At 38.0% G+C, this 25,832-nt stretch overlaps 1 protein-coding gene across 1 annotated transcript in view; it reads right to left on the reverse strand.

The window, feature by feature from the left end:
• LOC146004106 (small ribosomal subunit protein mS39) overlaps positions 1-20,229 on the reverse strand; it is a 48,955-nt gene extending 28,726 nt beyond the window's left edge. Inside the window, exons 1-5 of the mRNA XM_083142770.1 lie at positions 19,924-20,229; positions 15,807-15,951; positions 14,461-14,658; positions 7,438-7,567; positions 6,502-6,643 (exon numbers count right to left, since the gene is read on the reverse strand). Of these exons, the coding sequence (XP_082998896.1) occupies positions 6,502-6,643; positions 7,438-7,567; positions 14,461-14,658; positions 15,807-15,951; positions 19,924-19,970 (662 nt within the window). The 5' untranslated portion in view covers positions 19,971-20,229. The remainder of the gene's footprint in view (positions 1-6,501; positions 6,644-7,437; positions 7,568-14,460; positions 14,659-15,806; positions 15,952-19,923) is intronic.
• Between the last annotated feature and the right edge of the window lie 5,603 nt (positions 20,230-25,832).

The following is a 25,832-nucleotide window of genomic DNA, read 5'->3' on the forward strand; positions in this document are numbered from 1 at the left end:
GCAGGACAAACACAGCAACTACGGGCACAGGAGGTTTATTGCCACGCAAAGGTGCACTTACAGATAGGAATAGTACGTAGTACGTAGTCATACCCCGGACTGACGTTGTTACAAAAGTTGCTCAAATGGACATTTCCACTTTGACATGAAAAACGTTTTAAATCCATTCATTTTACCGATAATGACACAAACATGAGACGTGCAAAATATCTCTGCGATAATTGTTTCGGTTCTCGAGAAACACGCCTTCAAACACCGCTCAAATTCACCTACTACGTCACGGATTTGAATACGTCCTCTCCACAGACAGGAGGTCCTCTGACGTCATCACTTAGAAATGCGTGGAGGAGGGGCTTCTGCTCGTCCCGTCAACTTAGCATGAGTCGCGGAATCGACAGCAAATTCACTTGTTACTGTGTAAAACAAGTATCTTACAACTTCCAGTGCAAAAATCTGTGCTCCATTTCTTGAAGATGATTTATGTCCTAGCATTATAGTAGTATTTACTGTAATTCAGCCACTCGGTAGAGAGTTTTCCCATTAGGGTGACAAAGCAAACCTTGTAACAGTCAATGGCTGAACACGTGAAGAGCCTTGTTCATTGCCAGTTCTGACTGGCAAGAACTTAATGTTATAGGAATGCTTTTCGGGAATTACAATTAATTTCGTCATAATATTTTCTTCACAAATTTTAAGATAATACTTTTAGAACATACTGGTTTACACGCCAATTTCTGCAATATAAGAGGTGATACGGTATAAAAAGGTACGGTGAGTTTTTAAATTTCCTGCAGTAAATGACAGTTTTCTTCAGTTAATATATATATATTGCAAATTTTTGTATTTAGCCTACTTTTACGTCGCTTTTCCGTTCACTTTGTTTAACCGCAACGATGAGAACGCATGGTTAATTTATTATGTATCATCTCTAACATCACATTTCTTCCCACTTTTGGCTAATCGCTACAATGAAGATGAATAACTACAAGCAGTATTCGAAGTCGGGGTGCAGGAGTACCCCCCCCCCCCCACACACACACACTACCATTAACTGCACAATCCAAGTATCACCCAAGCTGCCATGATAAGAGACAAACTTTTTCTTCTGTCCCATCTCATTTCGAAAACATTCACTTGTCCCATCTCCTTTTACGAGACGAGACGGAACATGCATCATCTCGTGAGCAACACTAACATTAACAATAGAAGCATCCCCCTAGCTGTCCCCAAAGTTTCGAGCAAACATCCTCCCATGTAACAATTTCCAGTTCAATGAAATGTCACTCACAAGGAAACAGTCATGCCCAGGTCGAGAGTCAAACCTGGAACATGCGACTTCCTCAGATAAATCATGAACTTTGTGTATATTAATTACAACGCCAGTTCATTCCTGGTAAATCTGAATCTGCAGTTTGGTTTGCATATATAAGCAGGATAATATTTAGTTTTCGAGGAGTAAAAAAGAAATATTAAGAAAGGTTTTTTTTGTATTTATAATGATAAGCCTTTGCATACGTTGTTAATTCTATATTTTTCTAGACTTGAGACGAGAACGAGAATTGCCCTCCCAAACCGAGACGGATGTTTATAAATTGAGACGAGACTGTCAATGAGACATTTACAAATAAACACGAGGCAAGACATTTACAACGAGAACGAGACCAAGGCTGCCATGTCTCGTCTCGATAAGATCCTTAGTGGTGAAGTTGTGAACCAGCCAATTAATGAGTTCGGGGTAACGAGATGAGGCGGCTTTTTCCGCAGTACAAAATTCAAAATAATTATATCGTACCATTTCAGTATGGGATATTGTTATACACATGGGCGTATATATAGTTCACGGGGGAGGGGGGAGAGATGGATCAACTTTTAGTATGATTAGGGTTGCTTTATTTCGTACGTGAAAATCCAGGACACTGCTGGCCGGAAGCTTGTTGGGGAGCATGGGGGGAGGGGATGTTGGACCCGATAAAGTTGTGTGTTTGTAGTCACGAAGTCACGCTACTTACTGTTGATACTTTTCTGTTCATCTTTTGTCACTACGTTTTTAAGAACCAAATTTCTTTAATATGATTCGAGGGGGAAAAATAACTGATTTGACAGTTTCAATGCAGTTTCTTATCGCAGAAATTCCAAAACTATCAGGAAATTGCAGATATTGGTCTGCAGTCCCATCTGGTGTGTGGAATTACGAAATTTCCTTCCCATCCGTATCCCGTCCTATACGTCTCTAATTTAAGAGAATGAAATAAGTCCGAAGGAATTTTTTGTGAAGAAGCGGATAGAACAAGGAAACTGGTAATTTTAGTGAACCAAAAAAAGAGGGGGATTGGACCCGTTGAATCCCCCTTAAATACGCCCATGGTTATACACATTATTTCCTTGTAATGATTATACATAAACTAAGTATAGATATGTACTGTGCAACTAATGTAATCTTCTCAGTGTAGTTTCTCTTATCTGCACAAAAATATTTGATCATAATTTGCGCAACAGAAATGGAACACAAACTGAAATTGCTTTATGGAAAATAAAGTTAAATAGGCTTTATAAATAAAGTGAAGAATGTGAAAATTCATATTTTGCACTACATAGTTACGGTAAATATAGATAAATATAAGTTAAAAAAATATTTTTGAGTGTCTGGTCAGCAACCAATTTTATAAGCAATATTTTTCGCATGGCCTAAGAACACACAAGCAGCTGAAACCTTTTATTTATCTTGCACTGAGCAGCACGGATATTTCATAGAAGAATGGTCATTACAAAGCATAGCTTTCCTTTCTACTATCGCTCCTTCTTCCATTATTTAAATCGGTACAAATTTGTAAAACTGCTGCACGTGTTCGCTCACCGTGGGCTACCCATCCGGAACTGGACGCTCGAAGCAGACGACAAACGAGCTCTCCCTAAGGAGTGACGTAGTAACATGGCAGCGGCGTGTTTTCAGCGCAACGCTAGTCTCGCAACTTTGGAAGTCTCGTTTCTGCCTTAAACTGGATGCAGAGAAACGCGAGAACTTGCAGGGGTCATTTTTTCAAGGTGTAGTTTTTAAAATTGTTGTAAAAAAAATTGAGTGGAAATGTCCATTGACGACCACCACATTCAATGCAGGCATTGCAGCGTCGCAGGAAATTCTGGCGAACCCTATCAAAAATCCCTGGCATGGTACACACCTCGGCCGATGCTGCAAATATCCGCGCTACCAATGTTTCCTTGTCAGGAACCGGGGTCTAGTAGACGAGTGTTTTCACATGGCCCCACAAGAAGAAATTCATTGGTGTGAGGTCAGGCGAACGGGCGGGCCAGGTGACGGGGCCCTCTCTGCCGATCCAGCGCTGTGGGTAGGTATGGTGCAAAAGGGTTCGCACTGTGCCATCAAAATGTGCAGGCGCTCCATCCAATTGAAACCACATACGATGTCGCACGTTGAGGGGTACATCTTCTAGCAGCTCTGGAAGGACTGATGCAAGAAAGGTGCGATAGAGGCGGCCATTTAAACGTGGTGGCAGCAGGTATGGACCGATAATCTGTTCATCGATGATACCTGCCCAGATATTCACTGCAAACTGGGTCTGATGGTGCACCTCGACTGCTGCATGTCGATTTTCATAATCCCACACATGGCTGTTTCGGCAATTGAAGATGCCCTCAAGGGTGAATGTTGCCTCGTCCGTGAAAAACACATGGTGCAAAAAACGGGGATCGTAGGTACAAAACTGCAACAGTCGTTGACAGAATTCCACACGTCGTGGGTAATCCCCAGCCTGCAACGCGTGGACTCGCTGTGGATGATAGGGATACAGCAGATCATCATGAAGGACACGCCACACTGTCGACTGTGATACTCCCACTGCACGTGCAATGCTACGGGTGCTAGTGGACGGTGTGTCATCCACGCGAGCAAGTACGTCCTCCTCGACCACCGCGGTGCGCACATGTCTTGGGTGACCGACATGATGGCCTGCACGTAACACACCCGATTCACCAAGGGTACGGTGCACGTTCGAAAACAACCTGCTGCCGGGTTGTCGCCTCTCCAGATACCGTCCGCGATTGCCATCTGCAAGGCCGTAGACAAAATGCATGTCCCTCAGTTCTACAAATGTGTAGCGTTCCATGGTACGGTGAGGATAGTGCCAATTATGGAATACTGTACTGCAGTGCACAGGTGGCACACACACACACACTGGTCACAAAGGCTTCGAAACAACGTACTCAATTGTCGTACGTCAAGCACACCACCACCGCACCGGCTCTTTCACTGACACGCTCCCTGACGCTGCACTTCCAATCAGCCCACATGTCTGCACGGCGCTGTGGTACAATCAGCTGACGTTCCTGAGCCACCCGTGCCTGTGCTCTTCACTACCTGACCACTGCCGTCAGGTAGGGCCATGTACTCTGGGGCCTTGTCATCGTGGAACACATGTAGCGTCCTTCATTCTTGCCCCATTCACCCACAACACGTACTTCGTCCATCTTGCTCGAGCCGACGGGGAGCACTACGCACGATCGTGTGGTGTTTGTGTACACCAATGTGGGGTAACCCAGCAGTTGAACAGACATGCATACCCCCACGTAGCTTAATTACACGATTGTCCCACGCAGTTTATCTGTCCAGCCTTGCTCGGCCCGGTCTCACACCCAAGCGGCAGTGTGATGCTGCGGTGGTGCGAGGCCACGCTTGGTTTCGGAGCGGAAGGCTGCGGCCGAGGAGGGACTCGAGTTGTTCGGCTGGGGTTGCGCTCGGAAGCAAGCAGCCGCATCAGGTCTGGGAACGGTGGACCTGGTGATCGGGATGGAAACATTCCGACCTCGTCCATTAGTGTCGTCCACCGTACGGAGTGGTGGGGTCCGTACGACACTCCAGCAGCCTTTCGCCCGCTCCCACCCAGCGATGTGCCTCCGGCTTCATTTCTAAGAGGCTGATTGGGCCCCATCACGACGTTTGTTACAACGTCAGTACGGGGTACGTGGTCCTATCTGTACGTGCACCTTTCATTAGCAATAACCTCCTGTGCCCGTAGTTGCTGTGTTTGTCCTGCTGGCGCACGACCTCTGTGTGACATCCCCTCGGTGCTGCTACGGGGAATCCCTCGTCCCGCATTTGTTGTCTCCTTGGCAGGTACCATTCCCCGTCCGGTCCTCTTTCTCTTTTGTTGCAACGTGCTTTGTTCTTGCTGCGGTGTCTCCCCACTGTGTTTTGGGGACTCCCCTTGCGCTGCACCGCCAGCGCCGCCATTTCTGCCCCGAACCATGTACGCGTCTGTTGCCTGTCGAGTGTCACGGACCACTTTGCTTGCATTCTCTGTGTGTTTTTACATCCTACGTCGTCCTCCCGTGGTTCTGCAACCCCGCACTACTTTTCTCGACTGCACTGCTTCAGTCATGGTGTTTGTTTCCCGCTGTGCAATTGTTACTTCATGCTTCATTGCTTCTTTTCTCCCTACCGTTGTCGATCGCTACCCTTTCCCTTCACTTGTCTTGCGGGACACTCCTATTTCCTTTGTGGAACCCCATGTGCATGCGTTGCGCAGCTGCCGCCTAGTGTTTATCGGATGGGCGACTTTGGTGTTCCTTTTGACTTCGTTTGTTCCGCCTTTCTATCTTCACTGGTACTGGCTGTACAGAGGTGTGAAGTTCATTTTCACACGTTTTCGGCGTTGTCTAGCTCCTCACGGAGGCATCTCTCGGCAAAGTGGAAGGGGAACTTTCGTCTCTATTTCATGGGAGGTATCTGTGGTTTTCGTTTGTACTATACCTTTAGAATCACCCTGTATATGGCCGTAAGATTAACACAATACAAATATGTGCATCTATTTAAATCCAACATGCCACTGAATATAAGATGCACCTCAACTATTGGCCTCAGATTTTGATAAAAAATTTACTTCCATTTTAAGGTGCACAGATGTACATAATACCAGTATTTTATTAGAACAATAGCATAGTATTACTTACCATGAATGATAATGCCATTGCCATCAGCATTTACATTTACCATTTGAACATTAACAGCTAAAAATAGACAAACTCCTTGTTGTGAAAAGTTGAATGTTGTAACACAACAAATTTAAAAGGGGTGCCTCCCTGATGGTGTAGTGGTAACATCGTTGCCTTGCAATCAAGGTGTCCTCGGTTCGATACCCGGTGGAGGCACATGAGACAGTGGTTCAGATCCCAAAAACTAGATCCAGTCCCAATTAGTATTTCTGTGCATAATGTGGACATGAAACAATAATTCTCTCTCTCTTTAAAGTGAAGAATTTTCATTGCAGGTGATTTTTATCGATTATACCGGTATTCGGTACAATACCAAGGAAAGAACTTCAAATTCAAGGTGTATCCAAATTTTCAACATACAAAAGCCGAAAAGAAGAGTAGAAGAAATGTGGTAGTTCTACTTGGTAATGAGATGGCTAAAAAATTGCAAACCATTCTTGCCAATGCTGTAACGTGCATGTGCAGGACATTAATACTATAGAACTGCCTACTCACTTCCAGAGTTTCTTCTGCTGTTGTCCTCTCATTCCCACTTGCAGGAACCACCTTTCTTCAATAAGATCTTCGCTCAATGCATCGTCACAATTGTAAAAGCAGAGCAACTCCAACAGAGACTGCTTGGTGGCATTTGATATTTCTGGAACAGAAAGCCAAATGGTAACCATAGGAATGGTATCAGCTCTCGAATAAACGAGAGAGAAAACATGTCCACTTCCATGATTAATTTCAAATTTTTAAATTCTCTATATATCCATTGTACAACATCAAAGGCAATAATAGGTAAGAATAATTGGAAGGAATGTTATTTCACATTGAAAATCCTAATGCACAAATAGGAAAGAGCCCTCACACACAAACACTTTTTCTTTCCTTGTTATAAGACCACGACAGATATTCCATGAATAACATGCAAAGCATAGTTTCTCTCTTGGGAGAGGGGGAATTTTGGAAAATGTGCATGTTTTACACACACAAATACGTTAAATTTTGATGATATTTTTTGTTCTTTAGGGACGAAATGTGTTGAAATTCATGAAAAGGCCACAAATAGCATATTATGCAAAAATTGCATTATTTTGCAATTGTGAATGCATTATAATCTATTTAGAACATACCACATAAACATTTTTTTGAAACAATTAACATTTTTCAGTGTTACATAAAATCAAGAGCCCTACTACTAACAATAAAAGTAAAATTATTAACAATAATAGTAATAATAATTAGTTGAAAAATGTTTATGTTTGTGATTTCAATTTTCCTAGATCAAGGAAATATTTAAATGAAAATGGGAATTTAACACTTTGAGAAGGGAAATATGCGTTCTGGTTGTGGCACTGAACACATAAAAACTGGATTTCCTTGTCAATAAAAATTGTACCTTGCACTGAAATAGAAAAAAGCTTTGTAAAAGATCTAAAAATTACTCACGTTCACCTTTCTTCTCCAGAAGGCCATAGACCATAATTGCACTTGAAACAGACACAGTTTCAATTTCCCTGAGCAAGATATCTTCACTGACTTCGCTATTCTCATCATATACTGGTCTTGGAGCAAATGCCTGAGGAATAATATACTCATGAAGTTTGTACAGTATTAATACAACTCTTTTTCTTGTATGTACGCATTGCTTGCATTATAGAATTATTTTCCTGTAGTTTATGGTTAATTGCTTTTTTCACTGTTAAGTTGCTATATTACAACAATGTAACATTGACAACATCCATTATATAAGGGATTCTTTTTGTTTAAAAAAAAATACTAACCATTGTTATAACTGTATCTTTAGTCAAAATCAAAATAAATGTCTGATGAAAGGATCGTGTGTTCTCCTGAAACGTCACAAAGAAAAACTGTTTTCTTATGCTTGTAATAACCGTAAACTACAGGAAAATAACACTGGGGAACAAAAAAAAGATTTTATTTTGTGGCATAAAGTTTAATAACAGTTTCAAGACACAAAACAGCTGTGATTGCCAATTGTATGATTGGTTCAGTTGAATTGACTCCAGTTATAAAAATAAACACACCATGGAAAATGTGGGAGGTAAAATTACTCCACGCTTTTCTAGGTAATATCAAAATTTGATATGGGATGAAATTCCCATTAAGAAACTTATTTATTTATTTGTAAATTGTTGCTAGGCAACTTATGAAGCATTGCAAGGCAATATATCTCTTAATGTTGAATTTTGTAGTATAACTAAACGAAATGCGTTTAATGTGAATACATTGGAAATATGAGTTCCTCACGTAGTAAGTGTTTCAATAACCCAAATATTTTTGGTTTTTTTTTGCTATATATGTGGAATATATTGTTTACCATCACAGAGATGAAATATCACGGATGTAGTGAGAGATTTGTATCAGGCTTATTTTGCCAAAAATCTGGGACAACAAAATATAAAATGAGTCCCAGATATAGTTTGCAAAACTTGTTTGGAATCACTTCGTTATTGGGGCGAAGGTGGACGAAAGGGACTCAAATTTGGAGTGCCCATGTCATGGAGTGAACCTAAAAATCATGTTAATGATTTCTATTTTTGTGCTGTGAATTTTAAAGGCATGAATAGATTCAAAAAGCGTAATTGGGTGTACGCTAATGTAGAGTCAGCAAAGCCACCAATGTAGCACAGTGAAAACTTACCTTTACCAATATGTACCTTTTCGCAAAATATCGACGATGACGTTGAGATATCAGATGAAAGTGCTAGTGACAATAAAAACGAAAGTGATAAAAGTGGACGATAAAAATTTGGTCCCCAACGGAAAATATTACAGTGGGAAAAGCTAATATCATTCATGAACCGCTGATAGATAGGGACAAAATCATCCTTCCGCCACTGCATATTAAACTTGGGTTGATAAAACAGTTTGTTAAGGCCTTAGATACAAGTGGCGATTGTTTAAAATATATATGCCACACTTTTCCAGGGCTAAGTATTGAAAAATTGAAGGCAGGAATATTTGACGGACCACAAATTCGTACACTTATAAATGATGCCAATTTTACAACTTACATGTCTTGCATCGAACCTGAGGCCTGTCTGAGCTTTGTGTCCGTCGTCAAAAACATTTTGGGGGATCACAGAGCAGAAAACTACCACGTTATAGTTGGAAATATGTTGAGAAATATGAGTGTGATGATACATTTTCTACATAGCCACATTGACAGATTCCCTCAGAAGCTTGGGGATTTTAGTCAAGAACAGGGAGAAAGGTTCCATCAGGATATAAGGATAATGGAAGAAAGGTACCAGGGACGGTGAGATCGCCACATGATGGCCGACTATTGTTGGAGCTTGCAGAGGGATTGTCCTAAAAAGCAATACAGCAGGAAATCATATAGAAAACGTTTCACATAGTTTGTTACTTCATTGTGTACATATTTTCTTAATTATTATGATCATAGGCCTATATAAATTTATTTTTATAATAAAGATCGTAATCACAAAAAGAAATATTAAATTGTTGTTGGAAGTTCATTTATATGTATGTCTTATGTTTCCGCCATTTTGGTTTAGTTGCATTTATTTCATAAATTAGAGCCAATTCAGGAAATATATTATTATATCATTATTCAGCAGCATGAAATCGCCCTAAATTAGCTCTCAAACACTGTGCCGCAATTTCACTGTTCCCCAGTGTAATTAATACAACTCTGTTAAGCTTTGCTTCCATGTTAATAAAACATTAAAATTCTGACCAAGGCAGAATTTATTGTATAGAAAATATATACACTAAAAAGGTAACGTTTCCACTCTTCAGATGAATATTCACACTAGAATGATGAAAATTACAAAACAACATCTTATATATACACACTCCCAGACAGGGTCAATACACAAAACAAGATGAAGGCACCAGTCTTTATCTTAGAACATTTCCTGTCAGGAATTCCTGAGTGTGGAATCTCCGGACAGGTACCTGGTGAGTGTCTGTGTGTGTCTTATCAATTCCTCCACTAATCTAGACCGATTCCTTATCTCCTGGACTCCTTCCCCCTCTTCTTTCTTCATTCTTCTTTCCTCCTTTCTTTCTCTCACCGTTTCCACTCCTCCTAACACTCCTCTCCATTCCTTGTTGATTTTCAGGCCCCCCTACTTCCAGTTCATTATTTCTTCTTCTCCTATTTTCTCTATTTTCTTTGCCTCTTTCCACTTTCTCACTATTCTTCTCTTCTCCCTCCCTATCCTCCTAGCCTTTTCCCATTCTATGTCGTGTCCTGTTTCTTGTGTGTGCTTGAATATAGCATTTTCCTCCCTCTATAATCTTATGTCATCATTATGTTGCTGTAACCTGTCTTTCAGTATCTTTTTAGTTTTCCCTATGTACACACTATCACATTCCTTGCACTGAACCTCATATATAATCCCCTCCTCTTCCTCCTCTCTGTTTTCTTCCTTCTTCTTGTTCGTAATCCTTAAAATGTTGCGGCCTCCCTTTCTGTATGTTTTTATGACCGCTTTTCTAAGCACTTTCCTTATCGTCTCTGTGGCTTTCCCCATACTCCTTATACCAAACCACCTCTCTTTTTCCTTCTCTTCCACCTCTTCTGTGTCTTGATCTTCTTTCTTCCTTCTTCTTCTTCTGTTTACGTCAAGTCTGTCTTCCTTTTCATATCCATTCTGTTCTAGCTGCTCCCATAGGCTTTCTATTTTGCTCTATTTTTCTTCTTCTTTTGTGCATATTTTCTTGATTCTGTTTTCAATTTTCTTTATAAAATTTATTTTTGTCCTTTCACTCACATCACTTCTTTTGTGACGGAAGACCCCTGCTGCACACTTTTTCTGATGCCAAGTGGTCTCAATCTTCTTTCCTCTCTCCCTTTTCATCATTTTATCTAGGCAACTTCTCTTCTATTTCAAGCTCCAGCTCGTGCTTCCTCTTCTATTTCTTTGACAAATATATCCAGCTGCCACCTTGTTCCCCTCCATATGCCGAAACAATCATCCACATATCTGCAGAACAGAATTATTTTGTCTCCTCCTTTTTCGATCACTTCTTTTCCCACTCGTTCATTACCAATTCTGCTAACACTGGGCTTAAACAAGAGCCTATATTTAGGCCTTCACTCAATTTCATTATTCTATCCCCTACTTTGCAGTAACCATTGTCCCAAACAGTTTTGCAGAGCTTTTTTATTCCCTGCCCCATCCTCTTCCTAACAATTTTCACTGTGTGTCCCCTCTTGATGCTCGGGAACATGCTTTTTACCTCTAAGCTAAACACTGTCGTCTTGTTCCCACTCACCTCCAGTTCTTTTATAAGTTCCACCACCTGCTTACTGTTCCTCACTGCTCTGCTTTCTTGATCTTTCACTAACGCTCCAATTATCTTCTTTAACTTCTTCTCCAAGGGTTCCAAAACATTGTTCCTGCAATCCATTACTGGTCTCAATTTTATCTTCTCTTTGTGTACCTTGGGAAAAGCCTTTCAAACTTGGTAGTCTTCCTGCCTCCTATATGCACTTTCTAAATCCTCACCTCCCACAGTCTTTTATTATCTTCTCTCTAATCTTTTGTTCCTCTTCTGATCCACAATCTCCTCATAGCTGTCCCCTTTTAGATCTTCATACTTCCTCTCGTACCATTCTTTTTCCATAAATACAACGGCTCCTCCCTTATCTGTTTGCTCCACCACAATATCATTTCCTGCCTTGATCTTCTTCATGCCTTCTCTTTCTTTCCAACTTAAATTATCTAATATTCTCTGCTTTTCCATTTCTTTCTTCAATATAGCTGACGTCTTCCTTCTAATCTTGTCCCTTTCTGCCTCTTCTTTTATCTGCAGCACTGCTTCCTCGATGTCATATATAACTTCTTATATATAAGATGATGTTTTGTAATTTTCATCATTCTAGTGTGAATATTCGTCTGAAGAAGACCCTGTTAGAGGGTTGCAACGTTACCTTTTTAGTGTATATATTTTCTATACATTAAATTCTGCCTTGGTCAGTATTTTAATGTTTTATTAATACAACTCGAATGCAATATTTCTGACAGTCTGAGATACAATTCTGAATGCTTCACAGCATACCTATGTCAGGGTGTATACAATTTCATAACAACAAAATTCCCTGACTTTTCCATACCAACAACCAAAATTTTCCAAGGCTGAGTTATTAGAACAATTTATTTATATAATGCACAATAATCTGAAGAAAAAAAAAAGGCAAATCCCATTTGTATCTATAATTTCATCCAAAAAGTTAAAATCCACATGGGAACAACATTTTTACTTTCCTTACACATAACCACTAAGTTTTTGCATTCATAGATGCAAAGTCTGTCAGACTTTCATTAACAGAAAAAGATGTCTCTACTTCGACAGAAACAATTGGACCAAACATGAAACAGGCTATTGTAACTGGATTCATATTGTCAAGCAAAGAATTTCCCCAATAAAAATATCGCAAATTGTTTTATTTTTTTCCAATTTGACATTTGCATTTTTTCTGCAACAGCTAACTTTCCTTCCCCCCTGGCACTTTAATCAGCAGCTGCACCGATTCCTCGAAGACTTTCATTGATGCTACAATAGTTTGACTCCCTTTTGGCAGCTTTGGAATTGTCTGTGCTAACACCATAATGGGCTAGTAAATGCCTTTTTTAAAAGAAAGAAAGTTGCATACAATTTTATAAAAAAACATTTAAAATTTCATTGGCAATTGCAAAAATTGACATTAAAATTAAAAATAGACAGTAGGAGATAAAATAGGCAAAATGAAGAAGCTTCCCAAACATTAGCAACAGCATAAAATGTATAGAAAAAATGCAAAAAATCAATAAATGCATCAGGAAAAAACATGCATTTTGCCAAACTTCCATGCTCTAGGCATAACAATTTAAGCATAAAAAATACATAAATGTAGTAAAATTTAGTAACATATATATTAATCCTAATATGTATCAAACACAATCAAAAAATTATAACTAGAAAATGGTAAATGCCAGTAGTCAGTCACTACAATATAAAATTTATTGCTTTCCCTTTCTTGTTTGAAAACCAGCTTTTAGTGCACTAAATAAAATATGTTTTCTTTTTCCACAAACACGGTAAATTTCCCTGACATTTCCAGGTTTTCTAAGCAGGTAGGCACCCTGCTAGGATCAAGAATATTAGCTTCAATACAAGGGGTGCAGATTGGTTGTGGCAGTCACATGACTCTCCACTGTTTACTATGCACATGGGTTTACCAGCCATCATATATGACAAGGTGTATAGTGAGAGGAAAAAATATAGCCCAAGTTCCTTTTGTTTTATTGCGATTTCATCAACCTATGAATGCAATTTTTACATGGTTCGATTTTGATTTATGTCTGTTAACACATACTGCGAAGTTTTAGCGATCACTAGAGGCACATATTTTTGGTAAATAAAAAAGCAAAATTTCGGTACAAAAAAGGAGTCAATTTTGGGTTCAAAAGCGGTAAATAATATAAAATATCGGTGTTATAGCGGTGAAAAAATGGATGAAAAGTGGTATATAAAAAGACATATTGGTTTTAAAATTGTGAATATAATCCTAAATTTGATTTAAAAACTACACTTATTCCACAGAATTAACATTTCACTTCTAATAGCACATTTATGTAGTTATCAGAGTATTAAGTTAATTTATGTGTAAAGGAGTCCATTTTTGCTTCTCCAATATTGACAGCAGAATTAATCAATTTTCCTGGAATTGCATAACTCTCAGGATAATTCAGACCTCAGAAGGTGTCGCGTCGGTGAATAAACCCTGATTTTCGTGTTTAAGACTTAATTTCACTTTTTGCAGTTCATTTCGCATTATTTCGTGACAAAATATGGTCACAAAATGCATCTCACACCTTTCAAAAACATAAAAAATTAACACTACAATGTTTTTTTTTTTCTTTCAAATTTCGTTTTTTCGTCAAAAACGAAATATACATGCCCCTAGTGATCACTTAATATTTTGTGCAATATATGCTATCGTGGTTAGGTTAGGCAGGTTAGGTTTGGTTCTCTTAGCATTAAAATAAAGTCCCTAAATGCATTCTACTAAGGTTCTGATTTACTTCTACATTCATTCCCACACTTCTACGATATTTACTGACGCTTGTCGACAGAGAATATCTTGTCCATGAGAAGTGCGTAAGGTAATTTTCAAGTTGTTTTTTCAACATAAATATCTTTTTTTTCAAGTCCAAACAGCGCTCATTACTTTAAGGAAGGTTCAAATTTCGTGACAATGATTTCCAGAATTCTATGATAATTAGTCTTTGTGCTAGGAGAAATCATAAAACAATCGGAACCATTACCAAAAATATTCCAAGGGTGGTTGTAAACAACTTTGGGAGAAGAATCTAGATCACTACATCCCGAGAGGGATCAATGACTGGACTCCGTACTCACCGCAGTACGGAGCAATGCGCACAGTGAGGGATGTCACACAATACCATGTAAAAATAAATATACAATGCTCACATCAATGAAAGGGTCTGCCACCCTGTGCTGAAACAGTTTCCCATGCTTATCTCGGATCCAGAGAGCAGCCTTCCGACCTGATTCCTTGGCTAATGCAAAAGTACGTTTCCCGACATTAGACATTGGGATGAGATAGGGATCATCATGATACTTGTAGTGAGCTGCTGTTGGATCATTCCCTAGCGTTGATGCTAAGGCCTGAAAATAGAGGAAAGTCTAATAAAAAAAAAGTAACAAGACTCAAAATTTAATTATAACTAAGTTTTCCAGGATAAATTTACCCAATTCGAGCCTTCACATAAGCACTTACATAAGAGACTTACTCCTAGTGGTACGCAGGGAAAAGATAGGAACTGGAAGCCCATCCAGCAGTGAAGCAACAAGTTTCCAAGTGGATGGTGGCAGGGGGCACCAACATTAACAGAGCCATTAAAAGTGAGTCCGGATATACTTAGTAATTCAGTTACATATATTTACGACACTACTGTGAACATTCAACAAACATGAATTTGATCCTTAAGTTTGAAAAATACTAACCGTTTCTCCAGATCTCACTAAATTCATTTCTTATACTGTACTTACGAGTTACTTATGTGCTGCAGAGAGCTTTGAGTTCACGATATTGCTCAATGCACGTGCCGACAACAATTAGTAAAAATGTTATTTTTATTTCCTTCTTTTTAGTGTTGAATTTCAGTTGAGATTATATTCCATTGTACAGCAAGCTGCCTACAGAAAGCATTCAGTGCCTATCTGTGCAGTCTGCAGTCTTGAAATAAAGTTTTGGCATTGTGAGATAGCAGCTTAGTTCATAATGGCACCAGAAAGGAAGTGTAAGTTTAATTATAGACTGCAAAGTGAATTTCTATTTATTGAAAACTGTAAAGATTATGATAATGAAACAGTCCATTATAATTATGAAGTTCATGCATACTACCCCTGCCCCCTCCGAAAAAAAAAAAAAACCTTGCAGTCAGCATCCTGGATTTGCATTTATGAAATATAGCAACCCTATATTTAGATGAGCCTGCATATAGTAAACATATACCCAAAACATTTTTGACCCCAGAATCACCAGTTCAACAAATATGGCACGTAAAATTACCGTGAAACTTGGCTTTAATTTAAACCACGAGGATATATGATAACAATAAAAAAATCTTATCAAACTAAAATTCAAAACTGTGTTAAGTGCTTTTCCCATAACCTTTGTAAATATGCATGTGCTTCTCTTTGAACAATCATCCATTTTCAATGCTATGCATCCTCCAAAATTATTTTGCATACAAATATAACTGTAAGCGAATACATATGAAATACTCAAAATGCATGTTCATAAAATTTACCCTAAGTATATCTGTTGGTTCCCTATGGATTCTGGGAGGAATGACAACTTTTTCTTCTTCCTTGGATGATGAAGTCAAAAACCTCTGTTGCTGAAGTGGGTCCCTCACTCTTCTACAAAAGCATGCTTTCCTCCAAAGGAAACTTCTGAAAAATAAATCATAACTAAACAGTGTCATGTTGCTAATCATTCACTGACTTGCTGGATGCATCAGCACATAGGCTATTTGAATGCATCACATATTTCAGCAAAGAAATCCGTTACTAACAATATCAAAAGGTGTTGACACGTTTACCAAGCAATGAAAAAAATAGGGTGAGTGCACCAGTAAATGACCATTCCCAAATACTACAAAGCAAAATAAGGCTTGGAAGAATCTGAGCCATTAAGAAATGGCCTTGCAATCATCTACAATCCATATTCTATTGTGTAGGTTGTGATTGTTTTGTCCAGGTCACAAGGTAGGGAGTTCAAGATGTTGGATATGAGCACACTTGTGTGAGTTCAGCACACGAGACAAGAACCTGGTATTGCTAATAAGGTAAGGATTAATACATCGTAATCATGTGTACAAGAAACATTCAAGTTGTGTGAAATCTGTGCTATTGTAATGGCTACATCATCAAATCAGAATAATAGGCTATTCAAAAAACACATATTCTCTGTTGTGCATGACATTGCAAGAGAGCAGGGGGAGGAGGGGGGGTCCACACACTATAGATACCAATTTGACATCATCTCTAGTGAATGACCACTGCATTATAACGACTTTGTCAGTATAATTCAAACTCAGTATCAGCACAATAGGTAGCTATGGTGCTATATTGAAAAGGAAATTTAAATTTACATATACTGATAACTTTATAATTATTATGTTGATAAAAATAAAATAAAAAACTAGAAACAACAAAAATTACAATAGCATCAAATTATGCATATATTTACAAGAACATTTATAAGATATCAATGCTATACATAAAAAAAATATATCTTTGTTATCTCCTTCCAGGATAAAGCAAGTCTTTGTATCTACAATTCTGAGCTTCAGTTTTCGAAATTCATCATCTGATCAAATCACCTCCAAACGTAGAACATATAAGTGTCACTCTATGCGACCTTCCTCAAAGCACTCATTTGAGGAACTGTAACATTTACAAGCCTGCCCGTTAAGGAAGATGAAAACAGATACCTATTCACTGCTTCCAATTCAACATGGCATCTATTATACATATCAGTGTCATTCCACAACTTTCGAATCTTTATAAGATTATATCATATTCAAAGTTCATTCGAGTCATAAAAGGCTTCTATATAACTCAAACATCCAAGTTATTATAACATTGCCCAGTTTAATGCTTTAAAAGCAACAATTATTGTACAAATATATCACCATTCCATATTGCTAAATCTGTACTTATCTTTTTTCCATCCTGAGATCCTTTTAAAGTCACAGACAACTAGTATTAGAGCAACTAGTTCAAGCCAGATTTTTTAGTATGAGTTATCTTCAATTGTTTTTGTTTTATATTTTTGTCCATAAGTGCTTAACAGTTTGAATGTTTGTGTAGTAAATGTACATATTTGCTCTGTTACAGCTATTTTACTATGTATATCACAATATACTTATCTAATGATTACAATTACCATTTTTTGAATGTTGATACAAAATACCAAGTATGACATCATATTATACATTGAACAATTTTAAAGAGTTGACCTTTGTATATAAACCTTGATGCCAATGCAAATGTACATAATTTCAATAAATTTAATTATAAATTTGAATGTATCATATCTTTCTTGTCTGAAAGAACACATATGATTTAAAATATTTGTTTTTCATTTGTCAGTCAAAAATAACTGTTATGAATATGAATTCAACATATTGCACAATTTGATAATTTTGTCATTATATACAAATTGGCTTTTTTAAACATCATATTTAATAAAATTAGTTTAAATAATAATTTCAGACATTTAATTGCATTATATGAAAATTTTGAGTAATCATATGACTAAATTATTATAAATATTGCACAAATGTGGAACTTTGGACTTAGCCTAACTATTTTCATATGTTGTTATGACAATGTATTATTTTTATTGTCATAGCATTCAGAAAAGAAAGGAAGTTTCACCTGAAATTGTTAAGGACCAACTAAGATAAGCATTTGCAATAACATCAAAGAAATGGAAAGAACAGTTGTTTTCCTTCACTTTCATATACAGAGAAGAAACAAGTGATTGATAATGGTCAACCATGTCCTAATCTCACAATGCTGGCACGTATTAAAAAAACTGCCAGCCTTCGTGGCAGAGTAGTTAGCACAGCTTGCTACAGTGCCAGGGGGTCCCAGGTTAAAATGGGTGTTTCCTTATGAGTATCCCTTCATCAATTTCATCACATCATCATTCATCGTTCAGCCAAAAGTGGCAGTGGGATAGGTTTTGAGATAAATTTTAGAAAAGAAATGTATGAAATTTCAAACTGGCTTTACAAGTGTGATGTGGTGAATAAATTTTAATGTTGGACATGCTTATTATTCTCAATTAAAATGAAGCATTTGAAATCAACAAGGCATTTGAATCATCTTAATACTACAGTGAGTCAGAAGTGCATCTTTCCAGTTTCCTTAAATTTAACAGATTTATTGCTACCCCTACTACAGTTGGACACCCAACGAATGGTTGAAATAGAACAATGAAAAGAACGGGGAAATACGATAAATGTTAAGTTAAAGTGTGTGCCATTCGGTAGAATAAGAACTGCCATTCTGGGTAACACTTCCATATAGTGGAGACGGATTTCTTACTTTTTACAGAAGAAAGTACTTACGGAAATTATTTTCTATAGCGTTGTTGAGGTTTGGGAATGTAGTTTTTATCCTTTTCAATGCCAATTCATGATTTCTTCTGGGAAAATATCTCTCCGACACGGAATTGCTGTTGCTGCCATTTGCTTTCTGCACAATGTTACGTGTTTTAGATGACGTAACCCCCAATAAGTGTTGCAAACCACGCAAGAAGATGACATAGCTAGGATGCGTCCTGAGGTTTTTTAACTATGTTTGCCTAACCTAACCGAACCTAACCTTACCAGAAATGGTCTGTGGGGCCAACGCCAATGGTTTGTGGGGCTAACGTCGATGGTTTGTGGGGCTAACAAGGTATTAGCATAATTGGTAAATGTTTACTATCCTTCGGACACCTATAACTTCTGAGTTTCGTCAATTTTTAACATTTGTACTTACCTATCTGCTTCGCGGATCATTTTTTAACGTGTATTCACGTTTTTTTGATCAATTTTTTTTTAAAAAAAAAAGTGTTTTTGTAACTGAAGAACGTACGTTTCCGCAAATGGTTTGTGGGGTTATGTGTCAATGGTTCGTGGGGCTATGCGAGAATGGTGTGTGGGGCTATGCATATTTTTTTCGAAACCAATTTTTAACTATTGTAACCTATTGTGACCCTACCTAACCTAACCTTACCGGAAATGGTTCATGGGGCTATGCGTCAACGGTTGAATTTCCGCTATGAAACATTCCCACATCACACAAAACACCTTCCAGATGTTACACAATACTACAGGAACTTATTACGGTAAGTAGTTTCTTCTGTAGAAATGAAGAAATCTGTCCGAAGGATAGTAAACTAGTACCCCTCCACCCTCGATTTCGCTGGAAACGTCGTCGTCTTGTAATAAAAGAGTCCTGGGTACGATTCCCGGTGGAGGCACATGCTGGTTCGGATATCACTATAAACTGTATATCTGGTCCCCTTTAGCCTATTTATGCATAAAGTGAACTTCAACCATAACTTAAATTCAGAACCTTATGCGTGTACGTAACGCCCGACCCTGTGGCCGAGTGGTTAGCACATCGCGCTGCGACGCCAAGGGTCCCGGGTTCGAATCCCGGTCGGGCTTGGTTGTTTGTGAATGTCCATTCATCAATTTCATCATTTCATCATTCATCCCCATCTTCGCAAATTAGCCAAGAGGCACAAAACGCGAAGTAAAATAAACTAAATCAAAGCTAAGCAAAGGAAAGCGTGTACGTAACATTCTACAACTTCATGTCTGTTTACTTTAATAAAGAAAAGCAAAGAATTAGACCTACCTTGGACTCCTTTGAAAAGCGAGAAAGGATATTGTTCCGACGCTCATGATTAAACTTGATGCTCTATCTATGCTCTATGCTAACCCCGGCTAAACCACTACTGAACTTCACTGTCGAAATACCAAATGTAGGTGCATTTTATGGAGGCATACAGAACAAATAAATACCAAATTCAATTAAAACTTTATTTTTTGCATTTTTTTTTCAAACGTTTCCTTTATATCTCAGAACTAATAATAAAAAAAATCAGTTTATTTCGTTTACCACACCACAAGCATAAAGAGTTGGTAAATAAACGCAAATGAGCCTACAGAAGACATTTGTTTTCCTACACAATAGCTAATGTTACTATATGTGAGTGTTTTTACTGGTTGGTGGACGTTACTGCCATTTTCATAATGAGAAACAGTTATTGCATTAAATATAATGCAAAATTTATAACATAAAAAGGTTTACATTTATATATAATCTTGAACAAAATAGTTTGTAAGGGGGCGTAAATTGACTGAGATTAGTATAAACGTGATGAGTTCAGTCATCTTACGATTAATCCTGTAACATCGGATATATACTGTGTCGGATATTTTTTTTATATTCCACTCAGACAACGTCAAAACCTCGAATTCTTCAAAGTGTTGCTCCTTAAGTTAATGTTTTTGCATGATTCCTGGATAGACAAAAAAAAATATCTGACAATTCGATAATCGAAGGCGGGGATGAAACTTCCAGTTTGACGGTTTGGTTTGGCCATGTTTCCAATAGAATAAAATAGTATTTTTATTTTCTACTGAGCGACGTTCAACCTAGGGCTACTCTACTACCAATGTAAACAAGTAGAATGCAGGATTGTCTTCGAGTTTATTTTGTTTCGGATACAAATTGCACTTTAAATGTTTAAAGAAACAAAGGTACCTCAAAAAATTGAAAATTTTGGAGGCAATACTAATATCATGCTAATATTTTGCAAGGCAATGTTGAGTTGATCTATCAACAGTTTCGTTTTTGTTAAGACTTCTGTAGATTGAAATGAAGCTTACATTAATCATAAGCATTGAAGTACTTCGATTACAACAGTAAAAGAAATTATAATAATTACTACGGTTATAATTTTTGTTATACACTAATATTAATGTAACCTAATTAAAATAATTTTTTACTCAAAATGAATTATTATTGTTGCTGTTTTTATTATGATACTATGATAATACTATTCGATCCACAAGCTGAGTGAATATCCAGCATAACTACTATCCATTTTTATAGTTACTAATGACTACGCTGAAATGCACAGTTATTGTATTTTGTTATTAACTTTTGCAAGTGTCGTTCAAGAAAAGACTTTAGAAGTTAGAAAAAATACTCATAAAGTTTATATTGGGTGCGTTCCGAAAGTCTTAACGAAACGAACGCATTCAACGAAAATAACTGGGCTCGTGAATCTGGTGAAACCAGTTATTTTACGGACTTATGGGACACTCTAGGCGAAAGCGCAGGCGCAGCGTTTTGTTTAGAGAAAGTTTCCGCATGGCGTCAGCGGAAAGAATGTCCTTATGGCAAAAATAAACTCTATTATGGCCACTGTTACTCATTTTAATCACATTCTAAGAACGGTCAAGGCATACTTATCGTGTGCATGTTGCTTCATATCGCTATCTGTTAAAATTACAATACATTTTCCGAACTATGTAGTGCAGTTTGAATCCATCAGCACGCGCTTTGTCTGCAAGGAGCAGACGATTTTCACGGAACAAACCAGCATCCTGGCCCGTGCGTTTGGTGAATCTCGTTCTTGCACGAAACGCACAGAATGCGACTTTTGGGACAGCATAATGAAACTCACGAAACGCACGGAAGCACTTATGGAACGGCCAGTTACCATAACTCGTTTAACGCGTTAAACTCGTGCGACTTTCGGAACGGGCCCAATGTGTGACTGACCCTCATATAAAATTATAATTTTTCAAATTCTGAAAACTATGGAACCATTTATTCTTCGGATTAAATGGTAAAATATGAAAATATAACCTGGTTCCTGTATTTTTCACTCATTTTTATGTAAGGCATTATTTACATTGTGATTACTCTGTTCAAATACTAACAAATGAACTTTATTTCTGTTATTAACAATAAAAACAACAAACTTTCTGATTTTTTGTAACTTGAAATGAACGATGCAAATTTCCGGGGGGGGGGGGGTCCACAGACCCTTTCAACACCCCTCCCGACGCCCATGAAAATTGCGTTATAATATGATTATAAACAGTTCCAGCTTTTAAATTTCCTCAACACATGTGCATTGGACAATTACAATTTCCGAAACACGTAAAATATTTTCATTTGATTTGATGAAGTGCCGACTGCAGTCTACTCCCTCGTGTTTGTGTTCATTCTTTTTGCTTTACTGCCTCAATTTTTTTTACTACCTGTTTTTTTCATCTCGGGTCTGTCCGAAAACGATGCATGGATACCTGAGATCAATTATTTGTTCCCTGTCTCATGTTGAAACCAAAAGATTGTCGCCTTTTCTTGCACTTATGCTTGATATGCAGGCCAATTCACATAAACCATCCCACTCCAAACCTCACTACCCCTCACCTTAACCCCCACCCCCCTATCCCTACTAACACAGAGAAAAACTAGTACTGTAAAAAAAACGTTTTCGATGAGCGTGCTGAGAGAACAAAGTTTTTCTGTACTGGGGGTGTGCGGGACAGAAATTTTTTGGTTGGGTCGGGGAAATTTTTAAATTGTGAAGTCCAGGAAGGGGAAAATTAGCAATTTCCATATTGATTGCTTTTGCATTTCTGGAATGAAAACTAACAATTCCCAAGAAGTGTCAGACACTTACAATGCAGGAAACATCGAGAATTGACCACTTTTTAGTGTCTCTCTCTCAACAATATTTTTTTTTATTTTTCAGAATTTTTTATGCTAATTTTGAAAATGTGGGTTTTCAAAACATATAATTTCAGAACAGACACACCTTGACTCTCACAATCAGTGTTTTCAACTAAGTTAAAATGAGAATGGGGTGCATAGAATCTCAGAAATATTTGCAAAAATTTATCGGATAACATTATATGACATTTTCAATACCTTTATGCTTGTGCAAAATGACACACATAATGAATTCGGATTATAATGTTGGAATATGAAAATTTATATAAGAAATAAGAGTTCTCCCTTCCATATGCCACAATTACATACACAAGTACAAAGAGCTAAAAAGGAAAATTTGACCAAGAGTGACCTCAAAAGTAAATTTTCTTATTTAATAGTTCTTTTTTCCTGCGCTTTTATGAAAGCGAAAGAAAAAATCTAGGGTGTCTCTACCATTTTTAGTTCATATCTTTAAATTTGTCAAAATTAGGTAGTGGCATCTATGGTTGTTTAATTTTGAACACTGAACACACCGTTAAAAAGGGGAACAACATTCCATTCATAGTTGTTTCCACTGCTATATTGAAGTTGTGAGACCTATGAGTTTTACAGCTACAAACACTATATTCATGAGCAACTAACACCTAGAAAAGGTACTGTACCCCTTTCCAAAAATTTAGGGGGTACAATGTATTGCTGTACCCATTTGTAAAGGTAACTCAGTTACTTTTTGAACCAAATAACTGTAACTAAACCATTCCATTGTTTTAGAAGTTGTTGGGCCCAGGGGCGTATCCAGAAAGAAAATTTTGGGGGGTCCAGCCAGGGGTACCCATCCCCCACCCCCCGGCCAATGGCACATCCCTTCTCTATAATAATACACGAAAAATTATCTTGTTTTTTTTTTCTTTCTTGGAATCGTAATTTCAGAATTGAATGTCTGTTGACACTTTTCAGAAGCATTTTGATTCATTTGGCTGACCTCCTCATCTGAAATCTCCCGAAGTCTCTGAAGCAGTTCTGTGACGTCTCTTGGGTAAGAAAGAGAGAGGCTAAATTGTGATGAGAGCTCTAAATACTTTGAAAACTGTACAGTAAGACTGAAAACCTTTTCACAGTACAATTAAGAAAGTCCCCTTTTCAACTGCATCTTGATCACTTGCTTAGGATGGTTCACTCGGACAGCTCGAATTAACTGACAAGGTTGAAGAAATTTTACAAAAACATGAAGTGAATCATGTTTTTCTAGAAATCAAGTATCACACATGGACAATAGTTCTAAAAAACACAAACTTCACTTACTGTACCAAAATAGTTTCTCACTGAAGTCAGATACTGTATATCATTATACAGTATATCATTATCCAATGTGAAACTAAAAAAACTTTTAGTGGATGATATTTTCAGAATCCACAAACCGTGCACACAGAGAATTTGCTATGCCTGCCTCATCAAGTGTTTCTTCGGAAAGTATGCTGCATCTACCATAGTATTTTCAAAGAGAAGAATTGATTATTTTTTTTTTTGGGGGGGGGGGTTGGACCCACTAGACCCACCCCTTGGATACGACCTTGGTGGGACCTTATGTTACAACCACCATATTCAACAAACTATTTCTTAGAAATCATGTGGTTTTGTTTACATCAACATTGTTATCACAGTGGATGGAGAATAGGTATTTAGGACATGTCTGGTGGCGAAGCAAGTTCACTGGTCAACTTTCAATCTTGCCACCAAAGTTTCCATGTTTCATCCTTCATCAATTTTATCTAATCATTACTCATCTGCATCATGTCAATCAGCTAAGTGACAAGAAAGTGATGAAAAACCAGGTTCAGAATGCTAGTGCAAGTACATATTAGTTCAGATCTCACTTTAAACTGCAGATCCAGTCCTGGTTAGCCTATATGTGTATAAAGTGGACTTACAATTATAATCACCGAATATTTCCAGAAACAATTTCCAAATCGACATAAGAGCCAAGTCACTGTGCCACTGTAGCCGGTGTTACCACAGGTAACAGCAAAATGCAAAGTATTAAAAAGTTGTTTCAGTAAAATGGGAACATTGTTAAATACGTTAATGAACACCGTTGCTGTTGAGTAGATATTGCCTAGGACATTTTTTCTGCAGCCGACAAAAGCAAAGAGGGAGGCCGTTCCGCTGTCCTGAAGAGGCAACAAGGGAGAAGAGGGTGCCAATGTAAGGAAAGAGCAGGGAAGGACTTTAGGGCATGTGTGCTATGGGGTTATTCATATGCCTGTTAAGGGGCCCTGTTGCTGTTCAGACCTACTGGATCAGCCAGTGTTGTCACATCGGATTGGCAGAAAAGAGCTAAATCCCACCTAAAATAGGAATACCATTTCTATGAAGCAACTAGCGGTAGACTGTAGAGCCAAGGCCGGATTGAACTACAACTGAGACCAGTTAGGTAATAGACGAAAATATAGTTCCTTGGTCAGTGGCGTGCTTAAGGGGGGGTTGATGGGGGTTATACCCCCCCCCCTTTGCCCAGCATTCCTTAAAAAAAGAACGTCAAAGGTAGGAAAATATGACAAAATGAGGGCTGACTACCAAGAAAAAGTATACATAACCCCTCCCTTTCGAAAATCCTGGGCACGCCACTGTCCTGTCCTTGGTGTGATTCGTGATTTGAACAAATCTTGCTCCAAAATACTAAGTTGGCAACAGTAGTAACTACAGCTGGGCTTCCCTTCCACAAAGGAGCGGAGTTCTGTCGTCTGCTCAGTGCTCACCATACAAACGTCAACTGACCTGAGAAAAGTGTGGTTCTTCTTCTTCCCCTTCGCACCTCATTGCAAAGAAACAAGAGACATGAGGAATTGACAACCACTATTCATTAGATGAATGAGTGGTAGTTCTTTCTAGGAGTGTTTGTGGCTAAATCACTGTGCTGGTTGCAAAACAAGAACGAAATGAACAAATATCTAACTCGAAGAAATGTTTTCTTTACCAGCGGGGGGGGGGGAGGTGATAACATCTTGCAGGCATAATTGTCATACTGATAG

This window comes from Lepisma saccharinum, chromosome 21 (genome assembly GCF_977018435.1).
Source record: "Lepisma saccharinum chromosome 21, izLepSacc3.1, whole genome shotgun sequence".
NCBI lineage: Eukaryota > Metazoa > Arthropoda > Insecta > Zygentoma > Lepismatidae > Lepisma > Lepisma saccharinum.